This window comes from Sceloporus occidentalis, unplaced genomic scaffold, assembly GCF_023333645.1.
Source record: "Sceloporus occidentalis isolate IW3139 unplaced genomic scaffold, rSceOcc1.0.p SCAF_1, whole genome shotgun sequence".
In the NCBI taxonomy this organism is placed as follows: domain Eukaryota; kingdom Metazoa; phylum Chordata; class Lepidosauria; order Squamata; family Phrynosomatidae; genus Sceloporus; species Sceloporus occidentalis.
In genome coordinates, this window is record NW_028316981.1 from 136,017,782 (window position 1) to 136,036,666 (window position 18,885).

Genomic DNA, 18,885 nt, shown 5'->3' on the forward strand with positions numbered 1-18,885 from the left:
AGTATTGTCAAAGACAACTCCGTGGTTTTGTGGTCATGACTAAACACCGAGACACAAAGTGGTACCTATTTATCTACTTTTACATGCTTTCGAACTGCTAGGTTGACAGAAGCTGGGACTAGTGACTCATCATGTGGCAGTTGGGTCTTGAACTGCTGACCTGGTGACCCTGCGGTCATCAGTTGGCATCTTAACTGCAAAGCCACTACATCACTACTACACCAGGCGGGCTCTTAATTTGATTTATTTAAGTAAAGAAAAATAAGTACTATATATGCTCAACTATAAGTCGACCTCATGTGTAAGTTGAGGCCAGGTTTTGGGGCCAAAATTATAGATTTTGCCATGACGTGTGGATAGGTCGAGGGTAAAACTTGGAGGCTCCTTCAGTGTGTGTATGTGTGCATATGGCAAGAATGTCTTTCATTGAAGCGTTTTGCTTCAGCAGTTCAGCTTTCATTTCAGCCAGCTGTGCAGGGCAGGAGAAGACTCTTAAACAGTAATACCAATCAATCACCCAGGACTCTTTCTGCTTTGCTCCAGAGAGAAATAAACTCCTCTCTGCACTGCATGGGTAACTCTGAAAGAGCTGCTATCACATTACCATAGTGACTCATAAATAAGTCAACCTGGCATTTTGGGGTCAATTTTTGGAAATAAATTTTTAGACTACTAGATGAGTATACTACATATATACACTAAATAATTTGAGAGTACAGTGTACCATCCAATTATCTCATTTAAGAGATTTCTATCAGTCTTACACAGTTTCTATCAATCTTAAATGATGCTCAATCCTGGAGTGCTACTTGGGGATATTTTTCTTTGGTTCAGTTTGTCAAGCATGGCTATTGGAGAGCTAAACAAATTTAAACTATAATTTAATATGAGAATAGATCTATTTCTCATTTATTTTCATTTTTTTAAAAAAATTAATAAATATTTGAATGCATAAAAATATACTAAGCTTTGATATTTAAAAAAAAATCTTCTAAAAGCACTTTCCTGCTAGTGAGGACTGCAATAATTAATCTTCGTTTTGGATATCATGTCTAGACTTAAGCTAATAGTGAATGAAATCTACTGAGCCTCTTTTCACTAAAAGCATCTCTTGCTTTTTATTTTGAAAAGAATTTGAGTTCTGAAACAGCATAAAAAGCAGGGACTGAACACTTATGGTTAATTCAATGAGATGGGCTCATGGGCTGATGCAAGGTTCAGAGGAAATGAATGTTGTTTCTTTTTAAAAGATGAAGTGATAGTGGCAGTGAGTCAGCATGTTTCATGCCTCACCATGCTTGTTCCTCTAACCACTTTGCCCTTCATCATAAGACTTTTTTTTCCATGACTAATTACCTGTTTTGAGGCTGGGACTGAACTCTCTGCTAGTCCTGGGAGGCTGGCAGGCCTCCGGGGCTGTCTGTGCTGGAAGGGTTCGATACTGAGGAGGAGTCAACTCTTCATCACCAGAGAAGCTCCTCCGTACCGCACCTGTCATGGGGACGCTCGAGATACTGACAGGCTTCTTCCCAACTGGTATCTTCCTCTCTAAACATCAAGTCAAACTAAATTAAAACACTTAGATCAAAAGTGCATTAAGGAACTCAAGACTAATCACTCACTGGAAAGGTCTCTGCTTGGTGTACATCTAACTCATTGGACTCTATGCATGTCTAAATCTTCATTGACTAATGTCAAGAGAATTTACACTCTGAAAGTAAAGTTGGTGTCTAACAGCTCAACCATGAATCATGGCTTCTACTACAACACCTTAATTTACAGCTCTCTTACAAACTATTAATGAATTAAAATCTGGAGAAATGACCTTTAAATTAATTTAATTAGTGGAATATGAACATTGTATGTGGTTCATCTACTTTCTGATTTCTTTCCCTCTGTAGCCATTTAAAACACACTGAACAATTTCTGTGCTAAACCAATTGATGATTTACTGAGCAGAGTATGCCCTTGTTATATCTATAAACACATGTTTCTTAGAGCAACGAGTAACCTCTTGACTAGCTTCAAAAATTACTCTGTTTAAAATATGTGAAGCCATCACCAAGGAATCAAGGGGCAACTGCTTTCAAAACCATAAAAATACTCAAGCTGTTTTTACCAAGCACCTCATGTGTAAGTGAAAAGCCTACCTGTCAATTCATGTTTCAGTAAAGGATAGGGCATTTGCTCTACAGAATGCCCACCCTCCAACCCAACTCAGAAGGCAGGACTAATAAAATTATTGACTTTGGAAGGCAACATTTTCTATATCACAAATGAGTATCCAAATTAAAATATGCAGCAGCAATTCTACCACAGGATTCCTTTGCAGAAGTGTTCTTTGTAGAAAAGAGCTTGGGGAACAGTAGTGATTAAGAATACTATCCATAAGCTTAATAAAGCAGGAGGTGAGAAAGCATAACTCTTCCAGAGACTGATAGAGAATTGAACTGAGAAATACACTCAGCTGAGGAGCATATATCTTGCTTTCATGAAAAGCCTACATACAAACAGAAACTCCTCTCGAGTTGCATCACTTTCTACACAAGGAATGTGTCAACTGGGAAGGTGGGTGCTAGGGGCACCCCTGCTCCTCTATTCAAGAAAGTAGAGTGAGTAATGCTTGAAGAGGACTCTAGTCTTTAATAAGCAGAAGGACAGGATCAACCTGTAAGATACTTCCTCATAACCTAAGCAACAGGTCAGTTCTGCCTTCTGAGCCAAGTGAACAGAGTATCCCAAAAAACAAAATATCTGCTTTCCAGCTCCTGGAAGTTTTCCTGTTCATCCTGTAAGTGATGGGTCTTGCTTAATAACAGCATTGAAACACAAAATATTCTCATGGTATACTTGTTTCTTGATGTCAGCATAATCAAGCACCATGCATTTTGGAAATCCTGAACCTATCACACTTCATCTAATTCATCTTGTAACAGACATAAATTTACCAATCTTCTGTTAAGTGCAACACGAGAGACTTTGGTTATTAGAATTACCAACTGTTTCTGATGAACTAGGGTACAAGAAGATATTAGTGAGACATATACCAGACTATATATTATGGAGATCTGAGAAGTAGAAAGAAGTGAGAAAGATAGTTTGCTTACCCATAACTGGTATTCTTTCAGTGGTCATCTGTGAATACATACACATGGATTTCCAAAGTACAGTATCATCCTTTGGGACCTTTCAGATATCTGAGATTTTGGTAGTCACCCTGCTCCCTTCCTTATGTGCATTCCTAAGAGGCACCACCTCTTCAGCTTATTACCAGCTTTTTATTGTGGCAACGAGTATACCACAAATGTGTCACCAAACGAGGACAAGCAAGTTGTGTGAATACACAGATCACCCCTCAAAGCATGTCAGTTATAGGCAAGTAATCTGCTTTTTTTTTTAACTCTCTGTGCTTCACATATATAGGTGATGAATCTACTCAATTGGTGCTTAGGTCTTTGGTACGATAAACTTTCCTAATTCCAAAATCCAAACAGTAGGATTTGTGCATGCCTTGCCAAGTAATTACCTATTAATGGATATGAGAATTAATCTCACAGAACATTATATTCATATATATGAAATACCTTACATATTGTGAAGACTTTCATGGCCAGCATCCATAGGTGTTTTTTTTTTGGGGGGGGGGGGTTTCGGGCTATGTGACTATGTTCTAGAAGAGTTTATTCCTGACGCTTCAGCAGCATCTGTGGCTGACATTTTCAGAAAAACCTTACATACTATTAACATTTTTAAAAAACGTATTTTCAAACTATAAGAAGTCTGTTAAAAGGTTACAAAAATTGATACATCTTTTAGAAAAAACTGGATATTTTTTTATTAGCATGCCAGCAGCTGAAATAGAACTAAAGTGGATGAACTTTGCGGCAAAACAGACTACTCTGCAGGGGTGGCTTGAAGCCGCCTCTGAGAAAGCCAGACTGGGGCTGCAGCAACCGCACATCATGGCCCCAATCCACCTTTTTGCTGGCCAAAAAAAAAAAGCTGCAACTGGCTTTTTATGCTGGTCTGTTCCGGCTCTTAGTCTCTCTTCAGAAAAGCAGAAACACAGGATTCTAATCTGAGGTGTAATGCCAATGTTTTCTAGATTATTATGAAGTAGTGGAGTGCAATGTGGTGAAGACAACATCAGTTGCCCATAACTGGAAACATATTTGACCACCCAGAGAACATTCCTTCAGTTCACAAGTTGCAAACAGTCTGCACACTTATTGTAGCCAATGTCCTTGTTACAGAGGTTCCTTGCAAACACTGCCTCTTTCACCAAAATTCTTATTATGTAAGCTCTTACCAATAATTGCTATAAAGTATGTAAATTTTTATTAGGGTCATCTACTGCAGAGTAAAAAGCACTATTTGCATGCCACTTCTTAGTAACTCATATTCTAGTGTTTAAAAAAGAGATACCAAAATTCTGGCCTGGTGAACTTTTGATCAATTTTAAAAGTGATGTGTGTGGAGTCATCAATATTATTTACATCTATATCAAATTAACAAAAAGGTTCCCTATCTTGTTCTTCAAATATACTGAAGGAAGATTGTTTCCCAGTGACAATATCCCTCAGATGAAGAAAAAAATCTTTGCTCAGCCAAGGACCAGAGAGACCTGCTCACAGCCGCAGGAGTTTACCGCATACCATGCAGCTGCGGACAGGTCTACATAGGGACCACCAAACGCAGCGTGCAAATGAGAATCAAGGAACACGAGAGGCACTGCAGACTGGGCCAGCCAGAAAAATCAGCAGTAGCAGAACATGCCACTAACCATCCTGGGCATAAAGTACTGTTTGAAAACACTGAAGTTCTGGACCATGCCAACCACTACCATGTCAGGATGCACAGGGAAGCCACTGAAATCCACAAACACCTGGACAATTTCAACCGGAAAGAAGAAACCCTTAAAGTGAACAAAATTTGGCTACCAGTCCCGAGGAACAGCAAAATAAGGACTCAGCAAATGCAAATGGGAAACCATTCAGAGTCAGGGGCTTTCCCAGCAGATAATGATCACCAATTAGCAGACATTAATTCTCGTTTGCAGTAGCCTCCCAGCCTGAGGCCAGCCATCAGCACAGAACAATACACATTCAAATTACTCCTGCATTCCCAGGCTCACACAGTATATATACACCCAATTTTTCCAGGCTAAGCATTCTCTGAAGATGCCAGCCACAGATGCTGGCGAAACGTCAGGAAGAATCTTTTCTGGAACATGGCCACATAGCCTGAACAACCAACAAAAGACTATAAAAAAAAATCTATTACTTTCTAAGTTGATGAATGCACTCTGTTGGGGAGATTTTAAAGTCAGGAATGTTTCTCCTAACAACCCATCTTTTAGAATACAAATGGACAAAGTGTACCCAGTGCAGTCTCAAGGCCTTCCTTTGCAGTTCGTACCCTGTGCGTTGATTTTAAAATGAGGTTTTGTCATTTCTGGAAGCCTTGAAAAGCAATAGCTTTTGCATTTTAATAGCTGGGCAAAGGTCTAGGGGGAAAAAACCCAAATCAAATTCAAAGGCATCTGGTTTTTCCTCTAATTTTGGAAATTTCTTCCTTACTTTTGAACTGATGTTGCCCACAGCCAAAGTTACCCATCCAAGTTTAAAAAGCTACACTAATTATCTAGAGAGTGCTTATGAGACATTATTAACTAATTCAAATATGATGGTAGTGCAAAAGTATCAGAGCAACAGAACTTCTTTCCATTCTCCCTGCTGTAGTACTCAAAAGCCTTTGGGTGTATACGTGACACAGTGGGGCCATAATTTTTGCAGTGCATCACTACAATGTATTTTTAAATGATAATAAATGTACATAACATTAATTACTATTTTCTTATGTTAGATATTGTAATGACTGTCAAGATTTAGCAAATGCTGATGAAGCATAAAGAATAATTCACAGCCTTTCTTCCTCAATAAAGAAATAGAATATGTTGCAGTTAATAGAAATGATCCTATATCACGTTTGCACAACATAATACTCAGTGGTTGCACTTAAGATAGACCTTCTTTCCACCCCTTCTCCCTCTCTGTGACACAGGGCACATTCTTGGTGGCTCTGCAAGCCCTTGACATTTTGTGGCCAAGGGAGAGCAAGAGAGCATCCAGCTGCTATTCTGCAGATGAACACTGCCTAGGTAGCCCTGCCCCTCTCACTGTCACTAAATGGCTGTGCTAGTCTTCCTTTGCCATCAAGTGGCCATGGAAATACACACTGATGTTGTGAATCTCCCTTGTGCAGGGAGGGGAGCCACTGCACAAGAAGAATACCTCCTTGAGCAAACAACTTAAAGCACATGCGTTCAAAAAACTCCCAAGTTATGCGAATGTAGGTCACCTCCAGCCAATACTACCTACAAAAGATGCTCTCTCCCTCTCTCTTTTTGTTTTAATATAAGCAAACTAGATATTCTCTAGTGCAAGTGCCTTTCAACGTGTCTGATGATAACACTAGAGAAAACTGGTGTATTTATGTGCCTATTATTGCCAAGAGCTTTATATCTAGCTTTCATTTTTAATCCATGCCCAGTCACAAAGCTTTCTTAAGAAATGTGTAATAAATTCAGAGTCAATTTGGATTCGCCTACAGTTTTACACAAACTTAAGGTTGAAGTGTCACTTAAAATAATTCTTGAATCATTCAGTTCTCAGCTTGCTCAATGATAGCTTAGCAACCAAAAATGGGCAACTGGGAATACCTTAGTGACTCACCTCCTTTCACTTGTATTCTCTTTTCGTAATTACGGCTTAACTAGTTGATATTTTCACAGTGAGGAACTGTGATTTAATATCAATTTGCCAACCAGGATCTTAAAACAACTTCAGTATGTGGCTCAATATCCAGGTCAATAAACTGAACTGCAACTCCCTGCTGTGCGTAACAATGTATATAATTTAATTAAGATCTAAACACATAGGGCAGGAGAAGCCAAGAGGTAATGAGTCAGCACATGATCTTTATTCTTTATTAATGGCACTCATTCTTGGCTGCTGAACTATGGTTTATTAACTGAGGAATTAAATGTCCAAACCCAGTGGATCCTATTTCAGAAGCAAAAAAGACAAAAATTTATTTAACAAGACTTTCATTCAAAGGCCAAGATCCTATATACTTTTAGTGTTATGTAAATATATGCCTCTGTGGTTACAGTAGATCTCACAATTCTGCAACAGGCACTGCAATTTTGAGCTCTCCTGGTGCCCAATGGTTAATTAGTTTCCTATCCACCAAGACAAAAACGAGAGAGAAGGCTGTGTGTTCATTTACAAGCACACTGGCTGTACTACAGATCACACTTACACAACCTGGTAGAAACCACAACTACTTGCATAACTATTTTTACACCAGTATAGTGTTCCCAACAGGATTAAGGCCAATATAACCAATGCAGCTTAAAATTAGATTTTAATATGCCATGAAGATTTAGCCATTAAGAGAACCTGATGTGGGCCTATTCAAAAACTGGATTTTAAATTATGATCTCTATTATTATTTCTCAATTTCACAGTCTACAAGATGTTACTAATTTAAATTTTGGACAGCCATTAATTCCAAGAAGCTAGGAATCAATTATTATCAGTAACAATATTATTATAATATTTATAGCCTGTCCTTATTTTCAGAACTTGGACTCAAGGCAGTCTACAAAATATATGGTACAGATTGAGCCTCTGTTTGAAATGCTTGGGATCAGAAAAGCTTTTGATTTTGGATTATTATTATTTTATTGTATGTTATTTTGGATTTTGGAATACCCATATTTACATAATTGTACATAATGTGATACCTTAGAGATGGGACCCAAATCATATTTTAAATAATTTTTGCCAAGAAACTGCATGAAACAAAATTTGTGTACACTGAACCACCTGAAAGCAAAGGTGTCACTATCTCAGCTGTGTGTGTTGTTTGCCTTCAAGTTATTTCTAACTTATGGAGAACCTATCATGGGACTTTCTTCGCAAGACTGTTCCAGAGGAGGTTTGCCACTGCCTTCCCCTGGGACTGAGAGCAGGTAACTTGCCCAAGGTCACCCAGTAGGTTTCATGGCTGAGCTGGGATTCAAATCCTGGCCTCCTGAGTTGTAGTCTAATGCTCAAACCACTATGCCACACTGGCTCCCTGACACTATGTCAACTCACCAGGAAAAAAAATTGAGTTTTTGGGAATATTTCAGATTTCAGAATTCTAGGTAAGGGGGACTGTACCAATTAAAATTCTTCCTAAGCAAAGGAATCTTTTTAATATTCTTCCAACCTTCCACTGATATTAATTCATACATTTAATCTTATTTCCCTCTTTAACTTTCTCTTAAAATTCCATTTTTGTATGAAAGTTAAAAGGGGCAATAATATAAAGGATGACAAAATAAAGACAGCAGCCAAGAAAACATTCAAGATATTCTAAATTCCAGCTTCAAAAAGATCCTTTCTTAAAGCTAGAATTTCTATGCCTACTCTAATTTGTCAGTCTCATTACAACTGATCATTCCCCAACTTGGTCTGTTCTGTATGAAGCTGAAAAGGCAGCATGAATTTGTAGCTATGTGAGAAGGGAAACTCAATGAAATATATTACCCAAGTTATCTTATTGAAGAAGACACTGGCAGGTACAGCTCCATCATGCCTAGGACTAGAAGCATATTAAAGGCCCTCCCTCCATGCCAACTGCCATGGTTGTGACCTTGGAGGGAGAGAAGAAGAGGCAGTATCTGCTGGATGTGATCCCTTTCCACACTGCCATCCCCTTTTCCTTTTGTGTCATGTTTTAAAATTGTAAGCCTGAGGGAAGGGAACAGTTTTGTTGTTCTTTTACTTATAAAGCACCATGTAAAATGTTGGCACTATCTCAAACTACTCCCACCTTCATAATTCTGGAAATAAAGATGTTTGTATGTAAGTATCTAACCAACCAAATATTAATTAAGTAGAAATCTCCACACGGTTTGCTAAAATCTTTCAGAATGAAACATACTGCACTTCACAATACATTTCTCATCTTATAAAGAGCTCTCCTTATGACATTATCTATTTTCAAGCTTGAAAACATTTCATTGAAAAGCATGAATCACAACACTTCCTAACAGAAAATGCCACACATTTCTCATAGGATGGTAAAAACAAATATGTTTGTTACCCACTTTTCTTGTGTCCTTTATACTGTTGTGACTTAGACTTTTTCTTCTGCTTTGATGAACTTGACTGGCTATCTCTTGATGCTGAAATACATGTTTTAAAAAAGAAAATTCTGGTTTAATACCATTTTGTGGGGCACAATATACCTCAGAGTAACCTGAATAAGGAACTACACTTCACACAGATATAACAAAAACTTTTATGGACGAAGTACCCTCTGTTCCAAAAGCCCTCCTGGAAATACATTACATTGTGCTCACTAAAACTGCAGACTCCCAATGGTTTTTAATTAAGCATAATTAGGCTCTATGTTTGATGACAGGTGTCTCTAACCAGAGAGGAACCCAAACAATTCAGTCTGGAATAAAGAAATGTTAAATGGGGGACAACCTTTCAGAGTTACTTTTACTTTTGCTTCACCCAAGCAGTCAAGCAAAAATGAAAGCTTTTATATACAGAATTATTTTACTATACATGTACCTTATTAGATGAATCTAAGCCATTTTAACACCTTTGTGTGGGAACGTAACAGTGTGTAAGCAAAACAATCTTTTCTACTTAGCTATTAACATAGCTAGTGTGACTGGAGCAATATAAAGACACCATTAAGAGACTGCAGTGAAGAGGAAGAGGAAATACAAATCAGAAGTCACAACAGAATATTCACATAGAAATAAAACATAAGAAATCTAAAGATAGATGAGAGCAAAAGAGTAAGTAAGCTAGAAGAAATGCATACGGGGGGGGGGGGGGGGAAGGTGGGCAAAGAAGTAATAAAGAAACCAACATTCCAGTTTATGTATACAAACACTAACACCAACATCATGAAGTTAGTAACAAAGGCACTACAAGATCTCTTTGCATAATGATATTCCAGACTAAGGAGCTTAGCACATAGCAAAATAAAGCAATTTACCACTTCCGATTTGAAGCCAAATTTGGATGCCCCCTGGTTTTATCACATGGCTTTTGCCCCCAAAACCACCATCCAGGTACAGCCCGGCCCCAATACTGGTCCCTGAACTCATTTTGTTGGCCATTTTTCAAAGTCAGAAAGTTCCCGACATTCAAAAATGGCTGCTGAAGTGAGTTCAGGGACCAGTATTGGAGCCAGGCTGTACCCGGATGGCGGTTTTCGGGGCAAAAGCCATGTGATAAAACCAGAAGGCAGCCCAAATTTGGCTTCAAATTGAGAGCAGTAAGTAGCTTTATTTTGCTATGCACTAAGTTCCTAGCACTGCTATGCCTCTGAACCAAGATCATAGTAATCCATGAACCAGCATTTACATTTTGCCACCTGTTCATTCTGGGACAAAGATCTCTTGTATATATACAGAACAACTTTGGAACACAGTGACAGGAGAATACTTTGGGTGGTCTATACTGCATAGATCTGTCTTTTTCTTCAGTTGTACTATGTTTAAGAGCAATTTACTCTCTCTTTTGCCTCCAAATATCAATAACTATTGAAGACAAAACTGGGCAGTACTTGTATAAACTTGTATAAACTAGTCAACTACAGACAAGACAAATTAGACACATCCTCTGAAGTATTAAAAGAAGGCTGGTTCTATTTTTATATCAGATGGGTCCCTAACAAGAGGATGAAACTCTTAAAATGGAAACAAAGTTGTTGGAAGACAGATAAATAACACCATAAGGAATCTAATATATTTCAGCTACACATATTCTACATACTAGGTGATGCAGGAGGCTGTAGTTGGTAACCAGTTAGCTGACACCATCCTACAGGATAGAGGTCAGGAGATTCACAATCCACCCACTGATCATATTCATCTTCCCAACCGTCAAAATGTATCCTCAACAGGCGGTGGATAATGCGAGTTACAGTGGCCACACATACTAGACGAGGTTCCATGAGATCCACAGCTTCCAGTTTCATTGCGACATGAAATCCATGGTTTGGAACTTCCTGGAATAGGGAAGCAAGACAATCACATTACATTGTGCATGAAATCAAAGCTTTGTGAAGTTGAAGGCTTTCATGGCCAGCATTCATAGTTTTTTGTAGGTTTTTCGGGCTATGTGGCCATGTTCTAGAAGAGTTTATTCCTGATGTTTCACCAGCATCTGTGGCTGACATCTTCAGATAAATTCTTCTTCTCTGAAGATGCCAGCCACAGATGCTGGTGAAACATCAGGAATAAACTCTTCTAGAACATGGCCACATAGCCTGTAATACCCCAAAAAAGCAATCAAAGTTTTGTTTTGGTATTTAAAATATAATATCTTCTATGCCCTGAAGTAATCCTGAACTTCCAGTTTATTTACTTCTCTCTGTCTTGTTGGGAATTCTGCCCTGCCAATCCCAGGTAAATAGTTACACATGACCAAGCAACATACGGAATTAATTTGTATGCAGGATTTCCCCAAATCTGTTACTCATGTCATTTCTCCCAATCTGGATGGGGTTACTGGGTTCGGGGTCTCAAAGAGAGCTTAACCTGGAAACACAGTGGGTTATATTTTACATTTTTGACAAGGGCAAGCCTCTGTTCATGACAGATACTGAAAGTGCTTTATTTTTCTCCAACATATTTATTCTACTATCTATAATTCTGTATTTCCACCTCTCATGGCTCTTCCTTGATGTACAATCTATACTGTATCCCCAAATTGCAATGTTTTTTGAAAACTCAAGTATGTATGTCAGAATGGAACAATCTTACAATGTTTTTAAAACTCTCTTTTGAAAAATTAACTAAGGGGCAAAACAGACCGGCAGTAAGAACCAGGTTGGGGATGGCATCTGAGCATGGTGTTTAGGCGGCATGATGCTGCCTCTTTAGGGCCATCTGTTTCAGCCCTAAAGTCTACAAAAACTAAGACTTACTGAAACTTACATGTCTGAGTTTTGCTGCTCCACATCCTCAAAAGCCCCAAAATGGAAGCACAAAATGGCACAGCCATTACATTAAACCCACAATATTTCTGTTCCAAACAAAAGTATTCAGATAGCATTATTAAGTGGAGCATATTACAGAGGGACCACACTGAAACTGCAGGACATCACCTATCTTTCCTCAATCACTATGACAGTTCATTGTCTTAAAGCTAGACACTAAATCCATAAAAAAATCACTGTCATTGTTAAAATAGATGTCATTTCTGATAGCATTTAAGACGCTTTCTCTAACAACCACAAAAGAAATAACATTTCCTAGATCTTTGGGGTCAGCAAAGTAATTAAGAATACAAAGCACAGGTTAAAAATCATTCTGATCTGTATACCTACTTACCTTGTTAAAGAGCTTCACAGGAGCTGCTACTGAACCCGTTTCCCTGAGGTAGTCAAACCATTTGAAAGGTAGCTTTGCATAACCTGTAATATATTTTTTTCAGTGTAACTGGTAACATCTCAAAAATATTTTCTGATCAATCACTATAAATATATAAACACATACTTGTTCTAACTAACCACTGTGGTAACAGTAGGGTGAGTTGTACATTTCCTTAAACAACTGAACAATTTAAATATATATCTCTTACAATATTTATATAACTGCCCCATAATCTTAAGTTCTCTGCTCTGTCACAGATGTACAGCCCCTTCACAGAACCATCAGTATATGTAAAAGAACCGCAACTTCACACACAACAAGTAACGATGATCACCCACTGAGATGTCAATTTATCAAAATGTTGCTATTCAGAAATTTCTGATTGTTCTTCAGCAGCTGTTTGGGGGCTCCAGCCTATATGCACAACACTGCACAAAGTTTCAGACTATGTACATGATTAGTTCTGAAATATTAACAAGTTAGCATCATTTTGTTTCTAACAAACAAGCAGTTTGTTTCCTAACCAAAAAAAAATATGAGCTGCCTATCAGGATTCACCTTGAATAAATATATAAAATAGAACATAGCTATGAGAATAATTCTAAACATATTGCCAGTGCTTAAGATTCTGCCTACTTTCCTCAGCTTTAAATTGTACTTATTATGTGTGCTATAAATATGGGGAGTATTTCAGTCTTCAGTATCTTCTCACAGGTTTGCATTTGTGAGTGAAACAAGCTATCTGAATCTAAGCAAGCTTAGTCCCTCTAGGGTGGCAAAGAGAGACTGTTTACTGAGAAAAAGAGGAGGAGGTAAGTTTCAGGTCAAATGTTCCTCTCTTATTAAAAACTGGCAGATATCCACTGTACCAGGAGTGGTCAACTGTTGAAGGCTAGGAAGCTGCATTAGCCTCCAAAGTGATCTTAGAGGGCTGTACCTGTTCCCAACCCCCCAAAAATCTAAAAGGTTTTGCTCACAAACGTCTACAACATGTTGTACACATTAAAGACACATCCCTGCTGGCAGGTCTATCCAGTCAATTTTAAATTATAACTTTTTAAGAATCTACTTATATGAGTGTATTTTAATGGTTTCATATTATTGTGTGCTTTGTGTGCTTCCTTTTTTAATTGCGTCTTGCATTTTAACATGCTGTTTTAACATGTTGTAAGGGGACATTTTCACCATGTTTTGAGTTTCAAAAACAGTCTCTTTTGGACCAAGAACACACCTTCCTAGAATTTGAGGACCTAAAGATAGTAATGCACACTCTGGTAACCCCAAGGCTAGACTTCTGCAATGTGCTCTACATTGGCCTACCTTTGTACCAAGTCCGGAAACTCTAACTGGTTCAGAATGAACAGATTGCTTACCTCTAACTGTGGTTCTTCAAGTGGTCATCTGTGACCTCACACAATAGGGTTTGTGCCTGCGCAGAGTTCCCATTAGGAAGCTGAAAACCTGAGTAGATCAGCGGGAGGCCCCACCAACTCCCGTGTACTGAGCATGACCAATCTTGCCAACTAGATCCGCCTTCGGTTCAAGTCCACCACAAAAAATTAGCAGGGACCTGACTGAGGGGAGGTAGGGCGGGTTTGTGTGAGGGCAGAGATGACCACTCAAAGAGCCACAGTTACAGGTAAGCAACCTCTTCTTCTTCTTCTTCTTCTTCTTCTTCTTCATGGTCTCTGTGCCTCATACAATGGGGTGACAAAAAAGCTTACCTTTGGCAGGTGAGAAGGCCACTGCAGAAATGAAGAAAGAACAGCATGTTCAAAACTGGCATCCCAACGAGACTTGGAATCAAGCCGGTAATGCTGGACAAACGTGGAATGTTGAGACCACGTGGCCACCTTGTGGACATCAGGTAAAGCGATGCCCCTGAGGAAGGCAGCAGATGAGGAGACAGCCCTGGTTGAGTGTGGGCGCACACCAGCAGGAGGAGGGTGTTTGGCAAGTTCATAAGCTAGCAAAATAGTCTGGGTAATCCACCTTGAAAACCTTTGAGAGGAAACAGGGTGGTTTTTCCTAGCACCACCATAACAAACAAACAAGTGGTCAACCTGAACTCAGCAGAATGTTGAACATAAAATGCCAAAGCATGGTGAACATCAAGTGTATGCATAGTCTTTTACAGATGTGTGGAAGGGTCTAGATAGAAAGTGGACAGCACAATGTCTTGAGAAAGGTGGAAAAGGGATACTACCTTATGTAGAAAGGAAATGTCCGGCCTGAGGACCACTTTCTCTTTGTGAAAAATTAGAAAAGGTTCATCCTAGTGCAATGCTGTCAGCTCGGAAGACCTTCTGGCTGACATTATGGCCACGAGGAATGCCACTTTTAGCATAAGCAACCTCAAGGAGGTCAAACCCAAAGGTTCAAAGGGAGGCCTGGTAAGATGCGTAAGCACCAGTCAGAGTGACCATGCAGGAGTCAGCAGGGGCAACAGAGGGTAAAGATGGTGTAGACCCTTGAAAAACCTTTTCAAGGTAGGCCAGGTGAAGAGCTTAGCAGATAGCGAATCAGAGGGCTGGTTGGCTACAATAGCTGACAGATACGCTTCGAGAGATGAGAAGGATAGCCCTTGACCATGCTGGTGCAGCAGGAAGTGTAAGGCCATACAGAGTTGAACCGGCAAGCACGGCTCAGCTCTAGCATCAGCAAATGCACAAAAGCACTTCCATTTGTAAGAGTAAGACCGCTTAGTGGAGTCCTTTCAGGAAGCTGAGAGGACCCTGAGAAGTTCTGAAGAGGTCAAGGCCAGATCCTCCATGCCGTCATGTGGAAGCTGCACAGGTCTGGGTGAAGAATTGAGAAGGAAGACTTTTCCTAGGGAACCTATCCCTCAGCCTGCTCTGGTGCAGAACATTCGATACTGTGTATTGCCCGGAGTGGCAAAAAGGTCCAAAGAGGGTGTTCCCCAATGTGAAGGAATGAGGGAAAGTTTCTGGCGACAAGGTCCATTCATGCTGAAGGACCCTGTCCCTGCTGAGGGAGTCTGCAAAGACATTGTCCTTGCCTGCCAGATGAACTGCCACCGGGTGAATGGAACGTTGACGGCACCACATCCAGAGCTGTTGAGCAAGATGAAGAACAGGGGAGTGAATTTGTCCCTGTTTGTTAATATAACAGACCATGGTAGTATTGTCTGTTATCACCTGGACGACCCTGTGGAGGTGGTGATTTTCGAAAGCCTGAAAGGCTTTAATGACAGCCAAGAGCTACAAGGCAATAATGCGCATTTCCATTCCGACAGGGACCAGCGGCCTTGTACACAGAGGTCTCTGCAATGAGCTCCCCATTCTGGAAGGTTCCAGAGGTTGAAAGGGCATCCCCTGAGAATGTTCTCGGGGAGGAACCATCACTGAAGAGAGGCACGAACATGTTGAGGGAGTGTCAGCCTCTTGGACTGCCTGTCATTGAGGTGGTCAAACACAGAGAGAAACCATTCCTTCAGGGGCCAGAATCTTAGGTGTGCCACGTGGGTCACAACTGTGATGGAGGTCATGAGGCCTAGAAGCTGTTGAATGTCCCTTGCTGTAGGACAATCCATAGAGAGAACAAAGCGAAGATGAGTCCAAAGGCTTTCTGCCATTCTGGTGGGTAGGTAGGCATGAGCCATAACAGAGTCCAGAGACATGCCTATATACTCAATCATCTTCACCGGTTCCAAGACGGACTTGGAGTGGTTGATCATCAGGTCGAAGTCTGCGAAGAGAGAGTGTGGTGTGGACATCTCGGGACAACTGTGCATGAGAGGACGACACCAGCAACCAATCGTCCAAATAAGAAAAAAACTTGATTCCCTGGACATGAAGGCGAGAGATAACCACTGCCATGCATTTTGTAAAGACACGGGGGGGGGGGGGGGGGGGCAGGGTGGCGCAGGGTGGCAAAGCCAAAGGGTAGGATGGTATATTGATAGAGATCTCCATCAACAGCAAAATGGAGAAACTTGCGGTGCTGAGGTCTGATGGTGATGTGAAAGTAAGCATCTTTCAGGTCAACTGATGCAATCCAATCACCTTGATGGAGGAAAGGGAGGATGGACTGGAGGGTCACCATCTTGAACTTGCATGACATGATGTAGTGGTTGACACCACTTAGATTGAGTATAAGGAGAAGTCCCTCTTTGGCACCATGAAATATCTGGAGAAACAACTGTCCATTTTGCATCTGTGTGGGATGCATTGAATGGCACCTTTAACGAGAAGGGAGGAGACCTCCTCTTGGAGCGGAGGGAAGACGGGGTAGAATGAAAGATGCCTAGAGATGGAGTACTTGTAAACTCTATGTCGTAACCCAAATGTACAATGGTAAATATCCAGGTATCTGTGGTAATTCGATGCCAGTTGTCGTAAAAGCGAAGTTTGGAAAAATGATGGGATGGCAGTGGAGAATTTAAAAGAATCAGACAAGATCCTGATAGATCCATTAAAAGTGTGATTTGGAGGATGAGGACTTTGTTGTTGAGGATAGCACTGTCTGTAGGGCCTCCTAGAAGACTGCTGAGAGGAACCCCTGTATTGTGTAGAGGCCACAGAATGAGGGCTAGAATAATTAGAAAGGGCAGAACATCCTCATTTGGGGATTGAGGTGTGGTATCTTCAACTTCTTCCTGAGGAGATGCAATAACAGGAGAAGGCGAAGCTGGTGACATTTCCGTGTCATAAGCAGATTCCTCAGTAGGTTGCTGAGGGATGGAGAGTGTAATAAATTGAGGCACCTGTGTAACAGCAGCAAAAGGCATAGATTGAGACATTGACACTGAAGACACAATTGGGATGATGGCAGAGATAGGTGTCATGATCGATGTCAACAGTGGAATCTGAGCTGTTAGCATCGATTCAACTGGAGATGCAAGAGGTCGAGAGACTGTAGCAGTATTGCGAGGCAAAGGTGAAGGCACTCCGGTGGTATCATACTCCTGAACACGGTGTGGATATCAGGATCAAGATTGAATTCGTTATCGAGAGGCAGACTCGCAGTATGGCTCCCTATGGTGATAACGATTCCTGTAAGTTGGAGAGTAAGACCGGTAGGAGGAAGGGCGTTCTCTCCAGTATTCTTTAGCTCAATATCGACCAATATATGATGCCGAGGTATAAGGCAAGTCTCGATAGTAGTATTGAGAAGAAGTCACTGACAACTCAACTTGATCTCTTGATGGTGTTGGAGATCTGTGAAATCAAGCTGGGACATATCACGGTACTGAGGAGCTGAAGGCAATACAGAAAGCCTATAAGCCGAAGCTGGAGTGGCAAATATCTGCGACAGAACCGAGACCGGAACCGGTGGCAGTGGAGACACCATTGGTGGCAAAGATGGAGTGAGTGCCAAGCCAGGTGGTAATGGAGCACTCAAAGATGCTGAGGTTGAAACCCCCAATGTCAACACTGACTAAGATGAGGAGCTGTAAAGCTGGCAATGGTATTGAAACTTGCTGGCTGTGTGCCGTAATAAATGAAAATTGAAACTTGTAGCAAAAAAGCCATAGTAGTCTCCAGTGCTGTTGCTGCTGTCGAGGCAGCATTGAGGCTGAAGAATTAGTAGGCGGAATGGGTGCCTTAGACTTGTGCTTTGTTTTAGACTTCTCAGCGTCATGGTCACTTGTGACGTCAGGCCTCTTCTTGGTCTTGTGAGGTTGCTTTGCCTGTGTGGAAGAGACTGGGCAGTAGATGGCGTAGCCAGTGACACAGAGGGAGCAGGTTCCAGTGTGCTCGGTGTCAAGGGCCTCGGTGTTAACACAGGCACTCCAAAGGGTCAAGGGATTCTACATCAAGCCTGACGTCAATGCCTGAGTCGATGTCTTGGAGATTTTAGAGATCCTTGGAAGTTTGGAGATAAGTATCAAAGCCAGAAGATCAGTCTAAGAAGAGGATTTTTCGGTAACTGAGAGGTAGCGTTCCCATCAAAAAAGTTTTAAGTGTTGGGCTCTGTTGCAAAGTGTTGCATTGGTGAAGGAGTGGGAGATGGGACAACGCTCGGAGACGTGGCCCTTACACAAGCAGAAAAGGCATTTAGAATGTCCTTTAGTGACCTTACGATTACAATCAACGCAGAGCTTAAACAAAGACTTGGAGGCCATAGGAGGCCTAGAAGCGAGGTACCTGTCCGGGAAGAAAATAGACAAAAAAAAAAAAAAGACTTGCTTCAAAGCTCTGCAAGAGAAATACACTTGTCCCTCCATATTCACTAGGGTTAGGGGCACAAGACCCCTGTGAATATGGAAAAACTGCAAATAACAAAAACACCATGTTTTTAACCTGAGAGGATGCCTCTCTAGGAATCACTAGGTCCTCCAGTGCATCATCCAACAGACACTGATCATAGAACTGCACTGGAGGAGCTACAAATGCCTAGTAGAAAGTATTCTCTCTAGGAATCTCTAGGTCTTTCAGTGCAACTTTTAGTCAAAGTTGACC

General features: G+C 40.7%; 1 protein-coding gene across 14 annotated transcripts in view; it reads right to left on the reverse strand.

Moving 5' to 3' along the window:
* MBTD1 (mbt domain containing 1) overlaps nucleotides 1–18,885 on the reverse strand; it is a 67,774-nt gene that overhangs the window by 14,263 nt on the left and 34,626 nt on the right. For 6 of the 14 annotated variants that reach the window (XR_016282292.1, XR_016282289.1, XM_089537604.1 and 3 more), the window contains exons 13-16: nucleotides 12,419–12,501; nucleotides 10,853–11,091; nucleotides 9,164–9,246; nucleotides 1,357–1,548 (exon numbers count right to left, since the gene is read on the reverse strand). Coding sequence is in view for 12 of the 14 variants with exons in the window: in XM_089537604.1 (XP_089393730.1) it covers nucleotides 1,357–1,548; nucleotides 9,164–9,246; nucleotides 10,853–11,091; nucleotides 12,419–12,501 (597 nt within the window). In the remaining 2 variants the exon portion in view is untranslated. Of the gene's footprint in view, nucleotides 1–1,356; nucleotides 1,566–9,163; nucleotides 9,247–10,852; nucleotides 11,092–12,418; nucleotides 12,502–18,885 lie in introns of those variants that run through there. The other 8 variants (XM_089537656.1, XM_089537693.1, XM_089537683.1 and 5 more) reach the window with 4 other exon arrangements.